The following is a 21,639-nucleotide window of genomic DNA, read 5'->3' on the forward strand; positions in this document are numbered from 1 at the left end:
CAGACCTGAGTGTCCAACCTATCCCACAGGCACCCACACAGCACCCAACAGTTCTCCCTGTCTTCTCCATTCCAGTCAGGGTTCCCGCCACCCAGCAGGACATCCAAACCAAAACCTTGACAGTTGTCCTTGATTGCTTACTCTCCTTCACAGGCCAGTCAGTCACCAGGATGCTCTGTTAATTTTACCTCCCAGATATTTCTCTACCACACTCCTCCTCCTCCATCTGCACTCTGCTCTTCCTGGTGTGAGTCCCCATCTCCCTTGTCTTCTACTGTGGCCTCCTAAATGATCTTCCTGCCTCCAGAACTGTTCCCCTACAATTTATCCTCCATACAGCCATTTCTAAAGTAAAAATCCTGTCCCCTTCAGGCACTTCCACTAAGATCAAGGGTCCCATGGGCCTGCACTGGGCCCTGCCGGTCTAGTTCCTGGTTACACCTGTGGTTACATCTCTTACAGCTTTTGACGCCTTATAGTCCCAGTTCCAACTGCTGATCTCACCGGAACACTCTCCCAGACACCCCACTGTAGTCCTTGTTTCTTTCATCTGGTTCACACCTGGGTAGAGATCATCTGCTCCAGGAGGTCTTCCTGTCCCTGAGTTTAATGCCGTGTCTCTATGATCTCAAAATAGACTGCACACATTGCCATCCCTGCAATTTTAGCATTTTGTTTGTTTCTGGATCTGTCTTCTTCATCAGTGAGCTCCAGATCCTGCAGTCTGTGCCTGGCACTTTTTTTTTTTTTTGTAAATTCGTTTCCTTAAACTGGGGAATAAATAAATGACTGGATTCAACATATCATTTATCACTCATGTGACCTTCCACTAATTATTTAAGTGATTTGGGTCTGAGTGTCCTCATCCAAAAATGGGCTCAGTGATTCTGGCCCATCTTGTGATTGCATAAACCACACATGCAAAGTGTAAACTATTCTTCTGGGCATTTGCAAGGCAAGTCCGTCCACTTCGACAATGGTATAAATAAATCTGTTTTTACTAATGTGTGCTTCATAATTTCTTCTTTACCTCTTTAGCCTGCACGCTAAGTTTACGGTTTCATCAGAGTTACTTTAGATCATTCACTACAAATAGTAAACTGGTTTTGAAGAAAAAATTGTTAAACCACTGTTTGTTACTCAATACCTTTCAGAAATTGCATAGTAACAAATTTGTGGGGAAAACACAGCTTATTTCAAGGCAGAATATCTAAAAATTTGGAGGAGTTATTTCATTTCTGCATTATCAACTATGCTTTGGGTATTCTGCTCATAATCCAGCTAACCCGCATGCCTCACTGGAAGAAAGATCTTAGAGATTCTTTTTTACATCAGATAAACAAGTACAGTTGACACTCTATAGTAAACAGCCCGTTGTGAATTTGGGATGTAGGTAATTTGCAATTCCTCTCCTTTCATTCAGATCTCATATTGATTGGATAGGCCTTATCCTACTACCAAGCCTCCACAGGAAGAGTCTCTTTCAGAGCAGAGGGCACCCGCCTCACTGCGTTCCTCATCAGCTCTGCAGTCAATCTGCCCATTCCCTGGGCCCTCGTCCAGCCAGTGCCAACACTGGAGTCCAGCATAGGAGCTGGCCCTTGCAGTTGACACCCTGTTATGAGACATTCCCATGAGATAAAGAGTCTCCCCAAGATCTGTGGAGTTCTAAAATTTTACCTCTGGCAAGAATTACTGACGACCCCACTAAAAGAACTAGAGTGCCCTTGAATAGATATTTACACAAAGGGCATGCCTAAGCATTCTGGCTTCATAATTCTTGGATGTCTGGTATGTAATATGAAAACTGTAGTAACTGAACAGGTCTGTCAGTTATATATATTTGAAAATAATTTTTCATGTACACACACAGAAGCAACATTTGAAGTTCTTTACCTCAAAATAAAATAAAAAGGGGACACCTGTAATACCTTCAACAATAAAGATAAATTTTAAAAAATAAGTTATGATACACAAAACTACATTGTATTATAGTGGAAACTGTGCTTCAAGCATTATTTGCTTGAACATTATACGTTTACTCAGAATATGAAGATCTGGAAAAACTTGAATAATAATGTCCCAAAGTTCATCTTCTTGTTACAATTTCAAAGAGAACTTACTGCATCTGCCCCAAGAGAAAAAATAATTCTTTACCATCACTTTGACTAATTTGCCAAACTGTGAATGGTAGACTTTTTGCTCTACTTTCAGAGACCATTTAATTGCTACATGTTGAGACTATTAATCATATTCCCTTGTCCACTGAATCAGAGGGATGGAGATGGAGGGAGTTAGGAAAGAGCCGATACACACCAAACCCTCCATCCCCTCCCCTGGTATAAATTGCTAAGAAAATATTTTCTGAAACAGCTAATTTGGTTTGTCTATAATGGCCTCTTTCGTGATAACTGTCAACCTGTTCTTAATCAGTGAGATTTCATTGTCGTTTGAAGGAAAACCAGTAAATTATATCCTTAAAATACTAAATGGGCCCGGAAGGTGTTGCTCAGTGGTTGAGCATCGACCTATGAACCGGGAGGTCATGGTTTGATTCCCAATCGGGGCACATGCCCGGGTTGCAGGCTTGATCCCCAGTGTGGGATCTCTCTCTCCCTCCTCTCCCTTTCTCTCTGAAAGCAATAAAAAATAAAGAAATAAACCCAAAGTTTATTACTTAAAAAATGGGAAGAAAAATAATAGAGCTTACTTTCTGTTTCTTTTCCGGGCTCGGCTGTAGGCTTCTAAACCTTCTGTTAGTGTCTTCAGCTTCTCGGGCTCCACCTGAGTGAAGGTATGAAGACCAGATCACATTACCCAGACCTGCGATTGTCACCACTGGTTTCTCTCTCCTGCTGCACAGCAGGCTCTGCACTGGGGAGGCCTCACTGCCCTGCCCTGCCCAGTGTCCTGTCCTCTCCACGTAGAGCCTGGCCCAGGCTCCAGGCTGCAAACAGCAGTGGAAATGAAAGACCCTGGGCCTTTAAGTTGTTAACATTTTTAAAACAGTGTTTTAAGAACAAAACTTGGAATTTTAATAACCTTCGATTGGCAAAACGATATAAATCAGAGATCCTGTTTTGCTTTCTTCATTGCCTGCTGTTCGGAAACTGCAAATCTGTGTCCCATCAGGGAGGACAAGAGCAGTGGTGAGTGGAGTTTGCATCCGACCTCCCAGCATAAGGAAAACACTTAAATTTTCTGAGCCTCCGTTTCCTCCTCTTTAAAATGAGGACCATAATACCTACCTTCCTGCTAGAATTGCTGTGAGGACCAAAATGTGACAAGTCACGTGGAACAGCTAGCCAAGCATGAGCGGCTAGGATCACCTAGCATGCTAGGGAGGTCCTCACAGTCCTTACTGATGTGGGAAGAGGGTGTTGCCACACCTGTGGGCGGTCCTCTCCCCTGTCCTGCTCTAGCACTACCACCCTCTGCGAAGCCTCCACCTCATTACAGTGCGGCCACCAGATGGTAGCTGGGGATCGTGGGGGTGGGGAGGTGCCTCTGGCCCTCACCCCAATAATCTCTATCTTAGTGTTTGAAACCATCTCCCCTAAGAAAAACAATAAGTATAAAATTTGTATGTAACTTGTGAATAAAAACACCTTTAGAAAAACATTGCTATTTTTATTGATCTTTAACAATAAAAGGACAAACTAAGTAAAAACAGTGTTACTTGTATAAACACAACTTCAAGGCAAATCCCCTGCCCATCCCTTAACCCAGTTCCCCCACCCCTACACTACCTTTATGTAAACATTCAGAGGTTGACAAAATGCCTCCTGAGTAAGAAAGTAAACACTAATAAGCAAGGGTATTATTATTATTATTAACTTTCGTCTTTAAATCTCCCTGGCTCCTGAATATTATTTATAAGTGACTATTTCTTTGACCACTTCAAATTTAGTACAAAATAATGATCAACACAGTGTTTTCACTATCAAGTCTGAAAACAAGCATTTCTAAGTATTCAGTGAGAGAAGTCAAATGGTGATGTTCATATTTTGCCCTAAAGGACTTAAATAATTTATATACACAAGTTCATTGGGGATAACCAATCTATCATTGCCAGAACAAGAGATGACACTTCACAGGAGCCATGAAGAAAACGTCTTATCAGGATGATTAGAAAACTTTAAAGTGAATACATCCATGTGTTGTTTAAAAAAAAAAAAAAGGTGCCTGGATACATTTTCACATTTCATGTTAGACACGAGGTACCATGGTGTATTCACTCACACAAAGAGCATATGAAAGAGATTGCACACAGCGCATCTGTGTAATTTGTAGCTAATTCCACTTTTATTTAAATGGCCTTCTTGGCAGCAGGAAAGAAGCTCTCCTGTAACAGAAACTTCTGTTAGACACAACTGGTCTAGAGAGAGACCTCAGAGGGAGGGGTGGATGCAGGCAACAGAGCAGGTTCACAGGGAACAAAGCGAGACACCACAGTGCAAACGTTCCCTACTCATCTTAATTAAAAAGAAAACAAGGCTAAGTTAGGCCAAACAATTTTTTAAAGTCTTTCATTTTTTAAAATTTTAATTAAATAAGGAATAAGGGGCAGTAGAGACATTCTTGTGCATTTTTATGTAAAAGGCACTGCTTTATTATTGAATATGGTAATACTGAAAGCCAGTATTATTTTTGTTATTTTGCAGGTGGGACTCAGGAATTTAAGTAACAGGGTCAGCACTGAAATTCATGTCTGACTTCAAAGCACTCAGCTTCCCTCTACCATACCAACTCTGATAGACATTGAAACATATAGTCATTTTATATGTAACTAGAGGCCTGGTGCATGGATTCGTGCACCAGGGGGTCCCTTGGCCTGGCCTGTGCCCTCTCACAATCCAGGACCCCTTGGGGGATGTCAGACTGCTGGTTTCGGCCTGATCCCAGCAGTCCAGGCCAAGGGACCCCACCCGAGCACAAATCTGTGCACCGGGCGTCTAGTATGCCTATAAGATCTTTGGTTAATCTCTTCTCACTCTCCCCCTTCCCCCTTTCCCTCTGAGATTCATCAGTCTGTTCCATGTTTCCATGCCTGTGCATTGAGTGTCTGCCCCCTGGTGGTCAGTGCGCATTATAGCTACAGGTCAAACCGTCACTTAGGCTTTTATATATATTTTATATATAATATACATACACACACACACACATAGACATACTAAAAAAGTAAGCAAAATTATTTTAAATCAAGTGAAAATTTTACAGAAATTTAGACACTAGTTCAAATTTGTTTTCAAAATTTTACTATGCTTAGATAGTTTTCTGGTGACTTTTCTGAATTAATTCTCTACAAGATTTCTTCATTTAATTTTGCCTGTAAGGCCCAAAGGTACTCTCACAACAAACTACACTATTTATAAAGGAGTCAATGAACTTGACAGAGAAAGCAATGATGGTGCTTTCTAAAACTAACTATAACACACATGTCTATGTATTTCTAATATAACAGGATCATACATCTCCAGAGGTAAATACATAGTTTATTTTGTTTGAAGAAAATTTAATAGAATTTTAGTACTCTACTGTACTAAAGGCCCGATGCATGGAATTCGTGCAAGAGTACTCCTTCCTACTTCCGGCTGCCGGCACCAGCTTCCCTCTGGCACCCAGGACCTGGGCTTCTCTCTGGCCACTGGCAGGCATCTGGGACCCAGGCTTCCCTCATAGCCCGGGCATCCAGAAAGACGTCTGGAAGGATGTCCAGTCTAATTAGCATATTACATTTTTATTATTATAGATGAAGAGTACCTGTTGTTTCTGGGGAAATATTCATAAATCTTCACAATATTCAAGAAGCTCTTTAAAGATACCACCTACCCAAATGGTATCAGAGATGAACAAAATGAATTAAATTTCTAGTCAAATAGAAATCATATTTAATGATTTAATAAACATTCCCTCACAAATTATCTGGCTAACTTGTAAATGAAAAAAATACTGGAAAATCAAATACATATATAGATTTAATATATATTAAAAAGGTTAAACATATTTTATAAAACTGACACTGAAGGAGCAGGAAACAACATACACAATACTCTAATTTATAATTATAATCTTACTGGAGGCCTGGTGCATGGATTCATGCATCAGTGGGGTGCCTCGGCCTGGCCTGCGGGGATCTGGCTGAAACTGGCCCGGTGTACAAATTTGTGCACTGGTGGGGTCCCGAATTGCAAGAGGGCACAGGCCAAGCCAAGAGACCTCACTGGTGCACAAATCCAGTGCACCAGTGAGGCCTCTAGTACGCATATAAGATCTTTGGTTAATCTCTTCCTGCCCTCCCTCCTCCCTCCTTACCTCTGAGATTCATCAGTCTGTTCCATGTTTCCATGCTTATGCATTGAGCATCTGCCCCCTGGTGGTCAGTGTGTGTCATAGCTACCAGTCGAATGGTCAGACACTTAGCATATTATACATATACTAGAGGCCCGGTGCACAAAAATTTGTTTACTCGGGGGGGGGGGGGAGGGGTCCCTCAGCCTGGCCTGTGCCATCTCGCAGTCTGGGACCCCTCGGGAGATAACGACTTGCTGGCTTAGGCCTGCTCCCGGGTGGCAGAGGGCAGGCCCAATCCCTAGGTACAGCCCCTGGTTGGGCTCAGAGAAGGGCTGATTGGGGAGTTGGGGTGCCGCCCCCTGTCATGCACAGAGCAGGGCAGATTGGGAGGTTGCGATGCCACCCTCAGTCACACTCAGGGTAGGGCCGATTGGGGGGTTGGGGCATCGCCTGCTGTCACACTCAAGGCAGGGTCGATGGGGAGGTTGCGGCACCACCCCCTGTCACGCACAGAGCCGGGCCAATCAGGGGGTTGGGGCGCTGCCCCCTGTCACTCACAGAGCAGGGCCCATCAGGGGGGTTGGGGCTCCGTACCCTGTCACACACAGAGCAGGGCTGATAGGGGAGTTGGGGCACTGCCCCCTGTCATGCACAGAGCAGGGCGGATCAGGGGGTTGGGCGCCACACCCTGTCACACTCAGGGCAGGGCCAATGGGGAGGTTATGGCTCTACCCTGTCACACACAGAGCAGGGCCTGTGGGGGGGGGGGGGTTGGGGTGCTGCCCTCTATCACCCACAGAGCAGGGCCGATCAGGGGGTTGGGGCGCCGCCACTGTCACACTCAGGGCAGAGCCGATCAGGGGGTTGGGGCACCGCACGCTGTCATACACAGAGCCACAGGGCAATCAGGGGGTTGGGGAGCTCCCCCCTATCAGTCACAGAGCAGGGCTGATCAGGGGGTTGGGGCACCTTCCCGTCACGAACAGAGCAGGGTGGATAGGGAGGTTGTGGCCCCGCCCCCTGTCACGCTGATCCCAGTGCCAGGAGGCCTCGCGGCTCCACTGATCCCGGTGCTGGGAGGCATATTACCCTTTTACTATATAGGCTAGAGGCCTGGTGCATGGATGGGGGCTGGCTGGTTTGCCCTGAAGGGTGTCCTGGATCAGGGTGAGGGTCCCGCTTGGGTGCCTGGCCAGCCTGGGTGAGGGACTGATGGCTGTTTGCAGCTGGTCACACACCCTTCAGGGTGGGGGTCCCCACTGGGGTGCCTGGCCAGTCTGGGTGAGGGGCTGAGGGCTGTTTTCAGGTTGGCGGGTGACTGAAGCTCCCAACCGCTCCTTTTTATCTTTTTCTTTTTTATTCTGGGCCAGCTTTAACTCTGAGGCTTGGCTCCAGCTCTGAGGCCTCCACTGCTGAAAGCAGGTATCTGGTTTGTTTGGGTTCTATAATCGAAACACTGTTTCAACTCCAGCTCTGAGATCCCGGCTGGCTGAAAGCAGGTTTCTGGGGTTTTGTTTAGCTTCTATATTTGTAACAATGTTCCAAACTGCAAGCTCAGAGGCCGGCAGTGGCAGCCAGGGAACGTTAGCTTCCTCCGTCACTGAAGCAAGCAAGCCTCATGTTCGCTTCAAGCTGCCTGGCTGCCGGCCGCCATCCTGACTGGCAGTTAATTTGCATATTGCCCTGATTAGCCAATGCGAAGGGTAGCGGAGGTATGGCTAATTACCATGTTTCTCTTTTATTTTATATATATATATATATATATATATATATATATATATATATATATATTCCCTGTACATTTACATGCCAGGGGTTCCAAAATTATTTCAATCCTATCTTGGTGTCAAATTGGGGGAGGACCTTATAATGCATCATTACTGCCCACATATTCTCATTCTAGTATGACGATGGTATAGTAAAGGCCAGCATGACATTTATACATATATCATTTAAGAACTAGAAAAAGACACCTAGAATTTATATGGATTTAAAATTCCCATATTACCTTATATAAATGCACACATATGTTCGGGTTTTTTTTACTCCTAAATCCCTTCTTTCACTCATTCACATTCTTTAGATATAGCAATTCTTTGACACAAATAGCCCTAGAGCTGTTTGGGATCCCTTGGGGATGTCGGACTGCTGGTTTCGGCCTGATACTGGCAGGCCAAGCCGAAACATATGCATAAAGCCTGACATTATTATACAGTGAAAGTTTGAGAGTGTTTTGAACAGTCTAAATCTCTGGTTGCTTCTTTTGTTCACAAGGCACATATCAACACTTGGTAATTTAACTAAGTTTGATTTGGGGTCAGCACAGTAGCAGGTTATGTATCTCAGGAGAAACTTAAAGTCTGTGACAAGGGAAGATACAAACCCTCTAGATAGCAAGCTGTCCCTCTGAAAGTGAGTTGCAGTAGAAACAGGGAAAACCATGTAAGACAGAGAGAACTGCCACCTGCAAGCCAAGCTGAGAGGTGAGGCCTCAGAAAGAACCAACACTGCTGAGATCTTCATCTCAGATTTCTAGTTTTCAGAACTGTCAGAAAATAAGTTTCTATTGTTTAAGCACCCCACAGCCTCAAATTGAGGTATAGACTATATGAGAAGAACCTGGAACAAAAATCCCAGATCAGCCCTAGCTGGTTTGGCTCAGTAGCTAGAGCACTGGCTTACAGACTGAAGGGTCCAGGGCTCAATTCCCAATAGGGGGCATGCAGGAAGCAGCTGATCAATGATTCTCTCTCATCATTGATGTTTCTATCTCTCTCTCCCTCTCCCTTCCTTTCTGAAATCAATAAAAATATATTTGAAAAAAAATCCCAGATCACTTTTGGATAGAGCCAATTAATTAGAGAAAGTGTTAACATTCCCTGCAGGTTTTAATCCTGATAACAGGATTAAATCTCTTGGAGATGACTTTGTGGCTACTTAGCTGATGCAAAGCTGTCATACAGAGGTCAAAGGACAGAGCACAAGCAATATCACAGATTTCATAACCGAGATAGACAGCTGACCTCGAGTTCCCCCTTCCTTCTTCACTTCCCTATCCCATCTCTACAATATCAGCAGCTACTGCTGCGGGAATGGTATCATGCCGAATACTACTTAAGAGTTAGGAGACCAGGCTTTACTGCCTATGATTTGTGTCCTTGGGATTGCTGCTTCTCTGAGGTTCAATTTTCTCATCTGTAAAATGGGGATATTTGTGGACATTTTTATGGGTCATTGAGAGAATCTAAAAAGACAGTGAACAGGAAGATGCTCTATCGACACCAAAGTGGCTTTTCCCAAAGTGCCACTGGTGTGTGTGAAATTATTTTAGGTGGAACATGGACAGACCTTAAACATTTTTAATAGTTATGTACTAGTATAAATTTGTATTAGAAAAATACAAAAACCATTCTACTTATGATTCTCACATCTAATCTAATTAAAGAGAAACATGCAAATTGACTGCACCTCCCCTACGCCCCAAGCCATGCCCACCAGTCAATCAGGGCAACTATATGCAAATTAACCCAACCAAGATGGCAGCTGGCAGCCAAGGAGCTGGAGCAAGCAGGAGACTTGGTTGCCCTGGCGATGGATGAAGCCAAGCTTCCCACCTGCCCTGGCCGGCTGTGTCCTCTGTTCAAGGCAACAAAGTTTCAATTATAAAAGAAAAAAATCCCAGATACCTGCTTCCAGCCAGCCTCCACTGGGAGCTTGGGTGGCTGGGAGCCCTGGCCAGCCTGCAAACAGCCATCAATCCCTCACCCAGGATGGCCACACCCTCATGGGGTGAGGGTCCCTGCTGGGGGGCTTGGCCAGCTGCAAACAGCCATCAGCCCCTCAGCCAGACTGTCCAGGCACCCCAGCAGGACCCCCCCATCCTGAAGGGGTGTGGCCAGCCTGAAAACAGCCCTCAGCCCCTCACCCAGGCTGGCCAGGCACCAAAGCGGGACCCCCACCCTGATCCGGGACACCCTTCAGGGCAAACCACCCATGCACCAGGCCTCTATCCTACATAATAAAAGGGTAATATGTAAATTGACCCTAACAGCAGAAAGACTGGGAATGACTGGTCACTATGACACTCACTGACCACCAGGGGGCAGATGCTCAATGCAGGAGCTGCCCCTTGGAGGTCAGTGAGCTCCCACATGGGGGAGCTCTGCTCAGCCACAAGCCAGGCTGATGGCTGCCAGTACAGTGGTGGTGGTGGGAGCCTCTCCCGCCTCCTCAGCAGCACTAAGGATGTCTGACTGCAGCTTAGGCCTGCTCCCTGCTGGCAAGTGGACATCCGCCAAGGGCTCCGGGCTTCCAGAGGGATGTCTGACTGCCAGCTTAGGCCCAATCCCCTGGGGAGTGGGCCTAAGCCAGCAGGTGGTCATCCCCCGAGGGGTCCCAGACTGCGAGAGGGCACAGGCCAGGCTAAGGGACACCCCCACAAATTTTTGTGCACCGGGCCTCTACTATAACATAGAAGTGATGAAGCTATTTAAAAGTGGCTTGAATAGTGCCTAGTACATAGTATGTGGCAAAAAATATTTGTTGAATGAATAAATGAGTAAACGAATCTAAAGAAAAATTTTAATTAACCCTTAGAGTGCCAACCAATATCCTAGGAACTATGCTAAAATTGCCAAGGCATTTTTGCTGATTTTACAGCAGTTTAGGAAAAAAATTATGAATCGCAAGTAAGTGAAGTTACATATTCAAAAACTTAAGGAAACCTTTACTACATTGACATATTTAGCAATATCATCATCACTAATAAAAGTAGACTTAGAACTGGATGCCATTTTGAAGCTTTGATAGCACTCCCAGCACTTTTGGCGAAAGACAGGAGGAGCGTGATTGCGCTCCCCAGCACTCTAGGCTTTAAGTAATAGTACAGGTAACATACCACATTAGCTGAAGTCTGGGAAACACAGCTCTGAAGAATTAAGTAAATATGAGGCAGTTCCTAGGCTCATTATCTCTATATATAAAAGCCCAAGTGACTGCTACTACTAGCTGACCAAATGACCGGTCGCTATGATGCGCACTGACCACCAAGGGGCAGACGCTCAATGCAGGGGCTGCCCCCTGGTGGTCAGTGCGCTCCCACAGCCAACCTCTGGCAGGCCCTCCCCCTGTTCCTGACCGGGACTGGGCGAGAGAGCCCTGATTGGCCCTGATCGCTGGCCAGGCCAAGGGACCCTACCCGTGCACAAATTCGTGCACCGGGACTCTAGTTATCAAATATTACATAGTAAATATTTTTTCAAAATCTTCAAGCTGAAGTTTTGCTAACTTAAGTGCAATATCTCAACATTTTTGAAAGAATGGGAATTAATGGTAAATAAGTAATTTGGGATAAAATGTTAACTCACCTGTGACAGAAAGAATGAACTTAATTTTCCAATAGAACTCACAGAAATATCACTAAAGTGAATCCAGTTTTTCCAATGAACTCATCAAATCCACATTATTACTATGTTAGTCAGTGACACTATCTGAGGGGTGTGTGTGTGTGTGTGTGTGTGTGTGTGTGTGTGTGTGTGCTTGCTTTCCTCCTCTCTCTGGAGAGCGGTATCTTTGAGTACTAGAGAACTACACTGCAGGACTAGAGTAAATCTAAAACGAGACAACAAATTTCAGATTGACCAACAACACATAAACACATGAGATGATTTGGATAAATTGGTAAATCCGAAGAAACACTGTTGAAAAGCTCAGGTGACAGAAGCACGTATTTGCCTGAGACCTGAGATTGCATTTGCTACCATCTACGTGAAAACTGCACTGCCAGCTTGAGAGCTCTGCGCTGAGCCTCAGTATCTGTGAACGGATGCTGCCCAAAAGAAGTAGTTCACAATATCCCACAATTCACCCGCGTAAAGCTTACAGTCTCGTCTGAGCGTTTGACTCAGTTTAGTCTTTTTTCCTAACATTCCCATTTCTGGTCTCATCTAGTTCTTCATTTGTATTATCTCTCAAGTTTTGATTGGGCACTGACTTTCTTAGCCTGGATCTTATCGTAGTTACTACTTTTCAAAAACGATTTTGCTTCCTTTTCAAGATGATTCTGCTGCTACAGAGCACTGATTGCCCCTGCTGCTCTGCCAGCCAAAACGTAGCCCAAATATTATCGATATGGATTCTGCACCGAGGAAAGGATTCCTTTCTAACAGAGGCTAAGGACCAATCTAAGTAAAGGGGATATACAAAGGACAACTTCAACAGAGGATGATAGCACCAAACAATGCAAACAGCTCACACTGATAATCGAGCACAGGAAGAATGGTCTTGAAAATAAAATGTGTAAACATCACAGGACGGCACACCTCCCAAAACCAGTCCCCAGGCTCAATTCCTTAAGTTCTACATCCCCCGAATATGACACAGGCCGTCTCTGGTTTTGCTCCACACTGTCAAACGTGTGCATGTGATGCTGTATGGACATGCAGAAGTGTGCTGTCCCAAATCAATTTTCCTATGAGTTTAATAATGATGTGTTTTGTCTGCTTTGAACGACTATATAAAGAACTCTTCTTATCTCTACTTGCCAAATACAACTGTGTGGAAAAAATCCAAGTTTACAGACCTGTTTTCATTTACCCAGGTGGTGCTGCCCCGAAATGGAGGACTTTCCTGGGTAATCAAGAGATGTCCCTACTTGTCAAACAACAACAAATGTTTCATTGGAAAGAAACATGTTGGTGCCAATCTAGAAAGAAATCCTTTCCTAAATTGGGCTCGAGGCAAAATACATATTGAATGCCAGAGCAATGAAATGTGAAGACCAACGGGGCAATGTTCAAAGAGTAAAAATGATCTACTTAGAAAAAAAAAGAATTTTATTTTTCAATCATTAAAAAAGAAAAAGGGCATCATCCCTTTCAAGCTACTGTAAGATCAAAGATGAGAATGCCAAAATTGGTTTTAGAAAACAAGGGCATTTTTTCCTATGTTTAAATAATGTGCTGAAATGAGCACATAAAGATACCTGTGGTACAGGCTTACCCTGTCTGCACATTGTGGAGTGTAGGTGCGGCCCCAATGGAAGCCCTTATCCTTTCCAAGAATTCTCTGATCCAATGCCAAGAACTGGCAGTGCCTCGCTGGCCATGACCTTATACTTGAGCACTGCAATGAAGTCTTACTCTTGGCTACTGAACCTCAAACTAGGACAGGTTCAGAGTTTATAGAAACTTGCATTTCTTTAAAAAAAAAATTGTAAGTATCTTCCAGACCATGCTTCATTACAAACTGCTAATTAAAGGGGGAAAAAGTATTAGTAAGGCGATACCACTTCCTGAATGGCACCATAAGGCACTGAAGACCTTGCAGTGCTGTCCCATAGCTAGAACTATGGTACAGTACTCAAGGGGCGATCCAGTCCAACCTTTCGCAGACTGTTAAAAATCTACTACGTCATGTTGAGTGGGGGGAAGGGTGTGAAGGAAGGTAGAGGAAGATAGTCTGAGTTGATGTTTTTTAGAAAATCTGAGAAGGGGACTTTCAAGTTCACTCAACAAACAGAGAGCTTTGAAATGCTTCCAAGTCAACTCCTGCTTGAAATGAGCAGCTAATATTAATTTATAATCAGATATGCCAATATGTCTGATGTGCTGAGGTTTATTAAAAAGTTATAAACTATTTCACTCATTAACTATATTCCTTATAATCCTTTTATCCTCATCCTGTATTCATGGATAGTAAACCCTGCATTCATGGATAATGCCTAGATGAACACCAACAAACGTCGAATGGCCACAATTCTATAATGGTGGGAACCAAATTAATCGGGTTGTCATGCATAGAGAATATGGATGAGGAGGTTCCTTTTTGCTGAGCCTCTTTTATGTTTTAACTCTTAAAACATCATCCTGAATAGGAATTAATATTCCCACTCGAGAGGTGCGAAGACTGCAACTCTGGGAGGTTAACATACCTACCCAGGACCATCTTGGTAACTGGCAGAGCTGGGATGAAGCTCACGTCAAAATGCCCAAAGCCCATGCCTTCTGCCACACCTTGCTTTCTCTCTAGTTCTCTGTAGACCGTATTCATACAGTGTTGATGTTTAGAAATCATACCTCTTAGCTAGTAATCTCAGAAACTGCAGAACATTTCTAATGGCTTATTCGTAATTCTGCTACATGTCATACTCCACCAAAGACTGAAAGTGCCTTTCTAAAATAGTAAACTGAAAGATCACTTACTATCGTGACAAATAGCTGGCTAAAGAATCAACTTATGAACAACATGGCGCTGGAGATCTCAGGCCCCCGAAGACATCAGTGCTCCGATCAGCACTGACCTCTCAGTACAGAGACCACTCATACAACCTGCAAACACCAGAGGTGCCTGGTTTGCTCTGAACTAGTAACCTGCAGTCCTGTCAATCAATTATTTATTGTTTCTATTTAGCCTACTTCCAAAAAGAATCTGAAGTGTCCTGTTCAGGACAAAGACTGCAACAGAAAATAAATAAATGGTAGGTTTGTGGGATGTGGGGGGGGGTGGGGAGATAAGATAATAAATCCATCTAAAATTTGAATTAACGTAGATTTCATCTGCTGGGATCTGACAGGGTCTTGGATGAGTTTACTTTGGTAGACATGGACATAGTATGAAAACCTGAGAGGCTAAAAAGGTTTAAAACGATAATGTGTAAGAAAGTTCTCTAGCAAACCCTTTTCTCCGAGATACTACAAAGATAAACACTAGGGAAGAGGGTCCCTTCTGTGTTAGTGAGGTCGAATTAATAAGATCTTACTATAATAAACCAATTGTCTATGGAGTCAGCCTCTTTCTCTTTCGACATTATTAAAATGTCAGGCGTTGCCACAGTATATGGAGGAAGCCCCAATGCACCGCTTCCCTTTTTAAAAGCAGAAGTACAAGACTTTGTCCACCGAGGAGTAAGGGCCTCTATGTAGCTAACATTCATACTTTGTTCACTTGAATAAGAGTACAAATTTAAAAATTGTTTTAATGGGAATCTTTTAGAATAGATTGTGCTTTGTCTCACACAGATATTAAACACAGTTTAATCTTTTCTGGATGCACCAGGGTCTCGAAGGCAGCAGGCCAAGGTCATTGGGCCTGAAGTCAGACAGACCTGGGTTTGAAATTTTGCCTTTTCTGGTGTTAGAAATTGGGAACACTGTTTGGCTAGCTGGGCATCATTAAATAAGGTATGAGGAAGCCTTCCTTTGTTTTGTGAGCTATAGGAGAAAAAAGATTCTTTGTGAAGTAGTCCTTTTTTTTTTTTTTGTTTGTTTTTTTTATGTGAAAAAGTGACATAGGCCCTGAAAAGACTCGAGGTTTTTAAAAATGTTCAGTGCCCTAGAGCATTTAGGGCTGTGATACCTTGCTTTTTAATGATAGCTAAATATTTCATGTGCTATTAATATTTCATTACATATATTTTCGGTTTTTTACCTCTAAATGTCTACTTTAAATTATTTTTCTGAATTACTAAAAATATTTGTAGTGTATCTTGAAATCAACATTTTGAGAATGCGAAGTTACAATGTCAGCCCGTGGGAGGGGGGATATTTGCATTTACAGAAACAATTTTATGCTTCCTATTAAGAATTTTCCTATTGCTTACAATAAGAATGAAGAATCTGGATTTTTGAAACATTATTTTATAGCGACTGAAAACCAGTTGCTTACTTAAATGAAGGAAAATAAATATTTCTTGGACTCTTAGATAACGACTTTTTATTTTTTTAGTCTATCTCCCTGAATATCAGGGAGGAACTCAATCTTAGGAGTTTGCTGACACAGACTAATCGGAAGATCAGGAGCGTTGCTGAATGGGAAATGTGTTAAAAGCACATGCCTTTACTCTCCAGGGGACACGGAAGATATTTAGACAAGGCATTCAGGACAGGAAGAAGGTTTCCAGGAAAGGGAGGCCATACTCTTTCCTTTAGTTAAGCTTTTGTAAAATAGCACATTAAAAAAGACTAGGTTTCATGTGCACAGACATTATAAAACAGCTCAACGTCTACACGTTGTATTTGCAGCAGTTCCATTTATATCCAAAAAGCCCAATTTTGCTGTTTCTAATTATTTTGGAATAAACTGTCAAAAATATTTAGGTTTATCAACCTAAAGATTGTTTGTCTGGTCTCGGAGAGATTAGAGAGTAAAATGTCTTGTGACTAGGAGTATGGAATTCATTTTCTTATCAAACATAGGAACATTATGGCCACAGTGTATCCTGACAAGTATATATTAGGCATTATAAGCAATGGGTTTAAGGACCTCCCGGTCATTTGCAGAAAGACAATCCTTTTATTGTGCGAGCAAAAATGCCTTTGGTTTCCTGCCATTAAACCTAAGTGCCAGTGGAGGTTTGCGCAGAGTTGACAAAGCTTTATACAATATGCTCTTTAACAGAATAATACTTATACCTGGAAGAGTAATTTTTATTTCCCAAGGAGATGAAAAATTATGTTTCTTTACTATATGTGAGAAACATACATTATCTCCCCCTGGTCAGATATAGACTTTTCTATCTACTTTATACATTCTGCATATTTCTTGCCTACTGAGTCACTTCCGCCAACTGTGGGGCAGGGGTGGGGGAAGCCCAGAAGACCCCTACTAATTTCTTCTAAATTGAATGGTAGTTTCATGGAGAACTTTTCCTTTAATTTATATGATCAGATTGTGTTAAGTAGAACCAGACTACGGGGCTAAACATTTCCATATGCTACAGAGGCCCAGGACTTTTCCTGAAAGGAGACACCATTCTGACTTCAGATATTACCTGCTGCTTCCAGAAATGGCTGCAATCCACCCTGATTTTACCCTCTCCCAGGATCCAAGGGTCACATGTAAGCACACGGAGGGGATGCTGCCCCCTGGCACTTCCTGGTGCCTGGCAGGACTCTTCCCTCTGCCACCCTCCTGGACTCCAGTGGCTACCAGACTGTTCCCCACTCACTGCCACTTGCCTCATCCTCTGCATACGGGATAAAGAATTAGACAAATGCCGGCAAGAAAGGCAGAGCTAAATTCTGGCCATCTGGTTCCTGGGTTGGAACCACTCTGAGCCTTGGTGGAATCTACAGATGCTTCACAACTCACCCCTTGGCGATAGGACATTTTGGTGCCTCTAACCTTCCCCTCTTCACTTTATGCTCCAGAAGTTTGAGAAACCTTAATGACCTTAATGAGTCATGAAGAATCCTAATTTCAAATCCAAAGAATCCAAAGTGATAACAACAAATAATAATTGATATCTGAATAAAGGTTAGTATTTGACAATGGATAAAGATTGGTATACCTTCCCTTCCTCGGGGCTTTGTTGACATAAATTGTGAACGTCGTCTTCTCTTACTAATTTTCCAGGCCAGGAAGTCAGTCCTTTGATTTGGCCCCAGACCAAGTCGCCAACATTGAACGTCCTTGGCCTATAATGTATCAACTCGTTTGAAGAGGGGGAGTCTGGATTCCGTAGGTCATCTTCACTACTAATGCTTTTAGCGTCTGAAGGGCTAGGCACACACCCATTAATGCTTTTGGCATTAAAGTCTCCATTGTAATGGATGTAGTCTTTGACCAGAGAACTTTCCAAACTATTTGAGGAGCTTGGAGACTGCTCCCCTAGGACCAGGTCTTGCTTTGTGGTGCTCAGCAGCTCTCCAAAGCCACGACTCTGTCGAGGTCTGTTCCCATTGATGTGTGCACATCTTTCCACAGTGTTCTCTAGTCTCTCCTTGAAACTCATCATAGTTCTTTTGTAGTTATTATACCTGAAATTTTCCTCCAGAATTTTATCCCCTTGACAGTTTCTTGGTGGTAACAGTATTGGGTGCTGTTCTCCAGGCAGAAATGGCAGTGTAGAGACATTGTTGGGCCTTTCGTGACAAGGACTACTGTGAATATGGCCTGGATGATCTAAAAATTCCTCACACTTCCACCTGTTTCGCTCCCCTCCAGGGCTCTGCTCCCCATCCCACTGTTTTTTAGATGCGTGGCAACTTGCTGACTTGAAATATTCAAACCCATCTCCTTCGTGCGAGTTTTTCCCATGGTCCGGATTCCTGGGCAGCCGGGGCCCTCTTGCATTCCTCAGCCTACCATCGTGATCGACATTGCCCACGTTCCGTCCATGAATGACTGCACTGACAGCACTGGGGAGACTTAATGGGTCGCCAATCGAAGCAGTGAAGGCACTCATGGCACTCAGCGCTGGAATGGGGCTGATCTGAGTTGTACTGTTGACTGCTGTGGTGATGACAACCGGCATTCCTTTGCTGGCAGCATCGACAACTGCCTTGTAAATGGCATCTACAGAGGCATCACCTTGGCCACCCACAATGAGGCCGTCCTTCACCTGCTGGCCAAGAGATGGGTCAATCCTCGGTTGCAACTCACAAGCTGTATCTTGGAAAGGTGGAAGTGTAGTGTTCGGATTCTCAGGAAGTGCAGTGAGCCCTGGCTGAGTGCTTGTTCTTTTGTTTAGGAGAGCTGCATCTTCCTGCATTCTCACCTTAAAGAAATAGACAGGAAGCAGTGAGAGAGAGAAAAAAATAAATTTAAAGACCTCAAAGAGAAAGACATAATTTTAAGAAGACAAACAAACATAATGGGGAAGAAAATGACTTAAAAATGAAATAAAAAGTTACTCCGTATAGAAAGCTTATGTCTGGGAGCTCCAGTGGCGCAATCGGTTAGCGCGCGGTACTTACAAGGCAGAAAGCTTATGTCTTGATTATATTTGGGTACTGTTTCTTTGGTTAAAATCATTCAACAGATTTATTTTTAATCATTATTACTAAACATCCTCTAGAAAAAAATAAAGTTGAGGCTGTTGGACAAAATATGTTTTCAGGTGATGACTTCAAATATTTAGTATCATTACAGGTTTTGCAACTTGGGATTCAAAGAGAGAAGCAAGCCAGTCACCAACACTGCTCAAATTACAAAGGGAACCAGATTTTGAAAATGATTTCTACTGAACTAAGTGAAATACGAAATAAGATAAAACAAAAACACACATACTCCTTTCTTAACAACAAGATATTTCTAATATAACACTAAAATTTTAAAGTCTAATTTTCAACCTTACCAGGCATCAGCTGAGGGACACCAGTGACAATGGCTCCCTAAAGAAGTGTTTCTGAGTTGAGAAGAGGTGAAGGGAGGGAATGCCACCAGGGAAGACTATTAATGCTCAGGACAGGAAGGATGGGTGCAGTTTGAAAAAAGTCTCTGAGGTTACTCTAACTTCACCAACCCCATCTAAGAATTGCTGCTCCAGATCTTTAATACTTGGGATGGCACCCCCACACCCCTGATCACTCCCTTCCGGTCTTCCCATCCTTTCCCACTAAACCAGAACCTGGGAGCACCAGCACATCACTGACTCTCCTGCCACTCTCCCCTGGTCTACACCTCCCAGATAAAATCCCAGTCCTGAGTCAATTCAACTGCCAGCCTCATCCATATCTACAGGGAGGGTGCTGAGTCTGTGATGCTTCACCACTATTCAGATCTTCACCCACTTCCACAAGCTGGCTGCTGTACCGTCTCTTGCATTATTCTTAGTTGATGGCCTTACTTAACACAGAAAATGGAGTTCATAGGTTAAGAATTCTCATAATTCTTATACTCTGCTCCTCCCTGGCTTCTGGCGGCACATACTTCTGTGCAACTTTGTGTCCCAAATCATGTCCTGCTTCCCAGGGTCAGAGGGGCACCTTCTGCTCTCTGAGAGCAAGTTCTCCATTTGTGCTTTGGATCCTACCCCCTCCTCAGGGATCTTGCCTTACCTATTATCCCTTCTCCTCTTTATGTTCCATCTCTTCCACATTAAAAACATTAAATTTACTGGTTAATAAAATTATTTATATTTCACATGTACAATTCTAAAATACATCATCTGTATATTGTATTGTGTGTTCACCACTCCAAGTCATTTATCCCCCCTTTATCCTCTTCTACCCCGTCCCCCTGCCCCCCCCCCCCCATCACCCTTTCCCTCTGGTAACTACCATCTTCTTTTTGGTTTCTTTCCTTTAGCGTACAACTATGTGCATGGCTTCCATATTACAAAGTTTGCAGTCAGCCTATGCCTGCCTTGGGGCACTACCCTGTTTTTCTTATGCTCTTTATTGTTCAGTTTTTGAAAGTTTTTCATCTACACTCTTTAATTCCTAACCGTTTTCATCCTTTCATTCATTACAATCTGGCTCATGCTCCCACTATTCCACCCAAACTGCATTCCATCAAGTTATTGGTGATGCTCTCACTGCTAAATCTAATGGCTTCTCTGCAAGCTTCATCTGCTTGTTTTCTCAGTGACATGGTTGAACACTTCCTCTTCCTTTCTAAATTATTTGATTACATAAGATGTATATGAGTATTTTCACATTGTCCAAAAAGGCAAAAGTTTTCTTTATCATTACGCCCCACCTAAATCTGTACTTTGCCATCCTACTGCAATCCAATTTCCTTTCTTAGAAGTACTAGTAAATCAGTGCTGGAGAGCATTCTTGCAGACACCTATTTTCAAAACATTCAAGTGTGTAGGTGGATATCTAATCTTTCTTCCTTCTTCCCTTCCTTCCTTCTTTCCTCCTTTCTTTCCTTCTTTCCACCTTTCATATAAATGGTATTGTATTTTACTTTTCTTCTGCAATACTACAGTATTGGAGTCTTGTAATCTTGTGGACCTTAACATATCAGATTATGTAAGTCTAGCTAATTTTTTAAAATATATTTTTATTGATTTCAAAGATGGAGGGAGAGGGAGAAAGAGATAGAAACATCAATAATGAGAGAGAATCATTGATTAGCTGCCTCCTGCATGCTCCACACTGGGGACTGAGCCTGCAACCTGAGCATGTGCCCTGACTAGGAACCGAACTGTGACTTCCTGGTTCATAGATCACTGCTCAACCACTGAGCCATACCAGCCAGGCAAGTCTAGCTAATTTTTTAAACTACTAGATAGATGGATCTACCATAATATATTTAACCATGTCCCTACTGATGGATGTTTAAGTAGTTGTAATGAACATTTTGAATTGTGCCCTTTCATTCACATCAAAGACTTCTTTAACATAGACACATAGAAGTTAAATTTCTGGGTCAAAGGTCATGTATATTTAAAAACCTGATAAACTAAAATTACTCTCCAAAAGGACTGTATCAGCATATAATCAGACCAACAATATATCTGATATATAACAATATATCTTATCCCACACCACTGTCAGCAAGTCATCATCAATTTGATGGGCATATTAGTGTTGTAATTTATATAACTGATTATTCTTTTCATGTTTAATAATTTATCTTTTATTTTCTGTGAATTGACTGTTCATATCTATTGCT

General features: G+C 43.0%; 1 protein-coding gene across 1 annotated transcript in view; it reads right to left on the minus strand.

The window, feature by feature from the left end:
- Positions 1 to 21,639, minus strand: part of MBD5 (methyl-CpG binding domain protein 5) — a 402,271-nt gene that overhangs the window by 9,603 nt on the left and 371,029 nt on the right. The window contains exons 12-13 of the mRNA XM_081096408.1: positions 17,582 to 18,790; positions 2,711 to 2,784 (exon numbers count right to left, since the gene is read on the minus strand). Of these exons, the coding sequence (XP_080952534.1) occupies positions 2,711 to 2,784; positions 17,582 to 18,790 (1,283 nt within the window). The remainder of the gene's footprint in view (positions 1 to 2,710; positions 2,785 to 17,581; positions 18,791 to 21,639) is intronic.

Source organism: Myotis nattereri (assembly GCF_964212035.1).
Source record: "Myotis nattereri genome assembly, chromosome: 7".
Lineage (NCBI taxonomy): Eukaryota > Metazoa > Chordata > Mammalia > Chiroptera > Vespertilionidae > Myotis > Myotis nattereri.